Raw genomic sequence first — 5,768 nt, forward strand, 5'->3', positions numbered from 1 at the left:
TGTACCATCTTGTATCTATACCCTGCTGAATCAATACACATTTGTTTAAACGTTATATCCTTGTGTTGTGTTCATCTCTCACTCGGTTTGTGTCGTAACAGGGATTCCGCACCTGTTCCGGCATCTGAAACAAGATCTCGTAGTTGTCCGGCGATCCGTAAACGGACCTACAGTGTTTTTTTTTTCTGTTCATACTATTAATTTTTTAAACGGATCTTAAAGTGTTGTAAATATACCATTATTCTTACGAAAATGAGAAAAATAAAGCATGCGCTGAAATAAAATACAAAAAACACTTATAACTCTCTGCCAAAAATACATTTTTCATGAACTTGATCCCAGTTTAAGTTAGCAAGAAGCATGTTAAATGACCGCAATAACACACACACACAATCTCTAATTATTACTTTGTTAAGTTTTTGCAGAATAGATTCATGGTGTACAATAGGATATCAAAAAGCAGGAAGTTAAAAGGGTGTCATTTCATATATTGATTGGGTGACACCAAAGTCTCAATGTATTTTCCACTGCGACGGATACCCGCGCCCATGTAAGTAACAACCCTAGTGGATTTAAGTGGATCGTTTGGATGATCGTTTGGATCTGTTATGCAAAGGCGCTCTCCATAACGCATGAGCCAATTTCCATCCGCCATCAAGTGCAGAGGTTGCACACACCATGGCCAAGTGCAACCACAAGCAGCATTGGTGAAAGTGACCACCTTCGTCCAACCATCCCCGTCCATCCTCCACAACTCAATCTTGTGCCGCCAAAAGTTTGAATGGTGGAGCATCCAAACGTGAATGCAGCCTCTTAGCACAGTGAAACCCATGCATATCGTTGAATCTCTAAAGAAGGGAGTTGTTACCTCTGTGAACTTTTCGGTCTTCAAATCGATACTTATAACAGAATGTGACTTATTTATAGCCTTATCATATTTTAGGAAATAGAGTTTTCCATTCAACAATGCACAATGGTTAGAAATCCAGCGATGGAAGTTCTCAGTTGACTCAATCTTTCTCCACAAGTCAGATTTCAACGAGTATATATAAGCATCGCAAGAATTGGTTACACGTAGAAGCTTGTAGTCATCTTCAGAAGAGGTATAATACAACACAGACGCTCTCGTTGTGGTCTCATAGCATTCTTTATGAGCATTGGTTTTTGACAAGATTCTATACTCACCTGTCAATGGATTCCATAAGACCAGATCAGAGTAGTATTCCTCCTCCACATTATCATCATGTTGAATTATGCCTACGCATACCAATCCATTGAAAGATGTTATGATTGACACGTTTCGAGGACTATCGAAAGGCAGACAGCGAGGGGCGGTTAAACCATCTTTGGGCGATTCACAGTCGATGGTGCGGAAGGTGCATGATGATGATGTTTTGGGTATGAAGAGTAGTTTGTGGCGATTTTGATGGTGCAGGTGCATGTTGGTAAACATTGGGGTGGTTAGGAACGAGTGCCATCCTTTGGAGACACACTTGAAACGGGCTACAGATTTGGCCGGAAGCCTTGGTAGTATGTGGAACAATACTATGTCTGGTGAAAGCTCAGCCGCCATGGCTTTACGTCTTCTATGAGTGATGTATTTTTTTTATGAACATTGTTATGGAAGATATTTAATAGCCTTCCTTCCGCAAGATTTGGTTTTAAAGTTTATCCGATACTTTAGTTTTGATTTTGATCTTACAGAATTTTCGGTTTAGGATATAGATTTTTTTTTCTAATAATTTACTATAAGGTTATTGTATCAGGGTAACTAAACCGATTCTAATTGGTTCTGTTGATTTTATTCTTATTAGAAAATAACAATCAAAAAAAAAGAAAAAAGAAAATAACAATCAAATTATAATAAGGGATAACGTCAAATATATTATTTCGGATATCCTTGACTAATTTAAATCCCCTCTCATAATCATAAATCCCCTCAAAGCTAGCCAATACTGATTCATGTAGTCGTTTGTAACCAGGATGATCACCATCATTGTCTCCATTTGCATGGCCCCTGTTACACCAGGGATGGATCTAGGTCACTTTTGTGGGTTCCCAGTAACCCATTCGGTTTAGAAAAATGGAAAAAATTAGTGAGAACCTCGTATTAATTGGAAATAATTAGTGAGAATCCGCTAGGACCGCCAAAGACCACCGTGGTCCAGTTGTCTTACTTACTGTTGGACATCCAGTTTCATATCAGCGGAAGCATTACCGGTGTTCGAAGAATTGGTTTTCATTGTGTTATGATTACACACACAAAACAGAGTGGAATATAAGAACGAAAGGAGAAACAGTTTTGGACAATTCTTATGAAATGAAATTGTCTTGGTAACCAGAAATGTTATTGGTTAATACATATATATACCTATGAGAATGACGGTTGTAGGAATTGGCGGGAATAACCGCTATATGAAACGGTGCCACCAATTCGTCATCTCGGTTCGATAATTAATTACGTAATAAACTAAAACATCCTAAAATACATAATAAACATACATAATAAACATACATAATTAAGTTTATAATCTAACATACTCCCCTAAACTTAATTATGTTTAGAAGCATGTATGAGGACATTCCGGGTCGTTTTTGCCTGCATCTTCTTCATCCCTTCCCAGTCATTACCGGCAAACAAAGCATAGTGATGGATCGCCTCTTCATCTTGAATATCTCCGTCCCTTTTCCTTCTTCATGGCAGAGATCCGATGAACCTTTGTCTTGTTCCACCATTTCCTTATCTATCGCTTTTCCTTGCACAGCCCTGAACTTGTAGTAATAGATTAATATGTCCTGATACATGGCATACAATGTCCTCATCAGTTCTACAATATCATATTCATAACCCACATCGTTTTCCACTACTGCCCAGCGGTCGTTGGTCGACATAATCTTATACCCTGATTCATCTTCCTTCAAACGAACGGTTCTTTTCATAATATTCTTGTCTTCATGAACGGTTCCGGTCATCGGAACATCATCTTGCATATCGCATATGAAGACATACGAGTCTTCATCTTCTTTATCGTTGCAGTCACCACCGGAATCGTAGCATTCCGTTTGTTCGATTGAATCATTGTGATCCTTCTGATCACCGATTGGTTCTTCCTGATCTTCCCGATCGTAACCAATCATATGGATATTCGGGGTGAAGCATGCCCCATCGTGAACATCTGTACTTGCCAGATTCAATATCGAAACGTCTTCTTCGTCATCTGAACGTCTCTTGAATTGTTCCTGTTGGTGCACTTGTGTCTGTACTTTGTCTGTATTCGGTCTGATATAAACGATGTCCTGATTTGTGTTGTAAGTTGACCAAGTCAACCATCCTCCGGTTTGACTTGGACAACAGTTGAAAGATGTTCTGATCGAAGGATAGCCTCGAAGGATACACCTGATCCTTCGAGGTGATCGAAAGATATGGTTCGACCATGGTTCGACCATTAGACCTCGAAGGATGATCCTTCGAGGTCCACGCTGATCTTTCGTGTAACATGTGGTCGACAGATGATCCTTCGGACCATCTGTCGAATCCTTCGAGCAGACCTGCTGAGCTGGGTATATATACCCATGCATGTGTTGAGAGTTCTAGAGTTCTGCCATTCCCACACACCCGAGAGATAGAAGCTTAGAGAGCATTCTGCCCAGAACTCACTCACACACTTAGAGAGTTTATAGAACACTTCTGTAAACATTGAGCTTGTAACCGAAACCCTCATTGCATTAATACGACTAGTGTTAATCGGTGAATCTTTGTGTGTTTGTTTCTCTACTTGCTACTAACTCGGTTTGCTTGCTAGCTTGGATTCCGCACTCGCTAGTAGGTTTGTATAACAAGGTTTAGGTTCGTAATCCTCCGCGAAAAGGGACCTACAAGTGGTATCAGAGCTAAGGCTCTTAACCTTGTTTAAAACCGGGTTTTTACAAGTTGTGGTGTGTTGAAACACTTGGTTTTGCACCTGTTTTTACCAAGTTTCTTGCTTTTTCTTTGAGTAAAAACGTGTCTAAACTAACCGGGAGTGTTCAAGTTTTGGTTGGGTAACATAAAAATTGGTTTTTAGAAAACTTTGTGTTTTCCGGTGGTATTCCGGTGTGTTTCCGGTGACTGGCTTAAGGATAAGGTTATCCTTTTTGGGCAATCTTTCAAAAGTTGGTGGGAAAGTTGATCTGACATCCCCTTTTGCCGAAAGTTTGACCTTACCAACCTGTCACCTTTTCACCAACCTTTCACATCAAAGTCAGTTGTGTCAGAGCCTCTCGAAAGATATCTTTCGACATCGAAAGATCATCCTTCGATATCTTTCGATCAAGGAGGGCTCGAAAGATTTATATCCTTCGACCCATCCTTCGAAGTCTGAAACATATCCTTCGACAGAGGAATCTTTTCGAAAGACTAGTGTCCGAAAGATTAGGATCCTTCGTATTGGTGAATCTTTCGAGATCTGTTGTTCGAAAGATAAGGATTTGGCTCGAAAGATAAGGATCTTTCAAAGGGAATCTTTCGAGTTCTTGAATCTTTCGAAATCATTGTTCGAGAGTCAACAGTAATCTTTCGAGTACTGTTGATCCTTCGAACAAGGTTATATCTTTCGATTGAGGTTTGTTTATTGTTAACAAGTTTCTGTGATTTCAGATCTTTCGACCAGGATCTTTCGGTTGTGTTATCTTTCGGATCTTTCTTACTTAGCATTTATTTTGCTTATCTATCATGAATCCGAGTTGGTGGGGAAGTCCGGCTCCAGACAGTGGAAAATACATGAATACCAGTCAATCTCCATCATGGGCCGAATCTCCAGTTTCTACATCCTCACAAGCAAATGCCACTCCAGCTGGTCAATGGGCGTTTGTTTCAAATCAAACTCCGAGTATTCAAAGTCTTCTACTAAGCGAAAGTGAAACCGGAAGTTTAAACAGGCCTCCAAAGTTGATGCATCTTCATGAATATCCGGGATGGGTTGATCGTTTCCATACATATATTCTTGGTCAAAATACAGAGTTGTGGTTACGGTTCATTACGGAATTCGATCAAACTATCGAGGTTGCTGCTTCTTCGACAGCTACATTTGCCGATCTTCCTGATGAACAAAAGAAGACGTATGACTTAGAAAAGAAAGCATACGCTATCCTCACTCAAGCACTGAGCAAGGATATTTATCATCAGTTCGTCAGTTTCAAGACTACGAAGAAGTTGTGGGATGCATTGAAGACAAGAGGAGTAGGTAATGAAGCCACACGTCAACTACGACGAGATCTACTGAAGAAAGAATTTGATGGCTTCACATGTATGGATAAGGAGTCCTTGGGAGATATGACAAGCCGTTTCTATCACCTGCTTACTGAGCTGACAAACTTTGAAGTCACAACGACTCCAACAGAGGTGGTAAAGAAGTTTGCCGATGCATTGCCGCCTCAATGGAATAACTTCCTGGAAATCTTGAAGTACAACGGAACGTTGAGAACTACCAATATCAACGATTTCGTGCAGCTTCTGGAGAACAAGGATCAGGAAGAAACGTTGAAGGCAAAGAGAGTTGCAGTGCCACAGAATCCAGAGATGTATTATGGCACCTCCACTACTTCATCTGCAAAAGCTGGATCACATGCTCCACTTCAAACGGCGTTTGTCACAAGCACGGATATGTATGGCAATCCAGTGCAAGTTCCTGTAAAGCCGCCTCCAACCACAGATCTGTATGGAAATCCAATACAACCACCTCATCCTCCTCCTGCTCAACAACCTCAATATGCATGTTATGGAGGAACAT

The 5,768-nt window shown here is 40.4% G+C and overlaps 1 protein-coding gene across 1 annotated transcript; it reads right to left on the minus strand.

Annotated features, from left to right (window-relative positions):
• Positions 1–478: 478 nt before the first annotated feature.
• LOC110896251 (putative F-box protein At1g60370) lies at positions 479–1,573 on the minus strand. Its single transcript, XM_022143714.1, has one exon. The coding sequence runs from the start codon at positions 1,571–1,573 to the stop codon at positions 479–481; it is 1,095 nt and encodes a 364-aa protein (XP_021999406.1).
• Between the last annotated feature and the right edge of the window lie 4,195 nt (positions 1,574–5,768).

Source organism: Helianthus annuus, chromosome 12 (genome assembly GCF_002127325.2).
Source record: "Helianthus annuus cultivar XRQ/B chromosome 12, HanXRQr2.0-SUNRISE, whole genome shotgun sequence".
In the NCBI taxonomy this organism is placed as follows: Eukaryota; Viridiplantae; Streptophyta; class Magnoliopsida; order Asterales; family Asteraceae; genus Helianthus; species Helianthus annuus.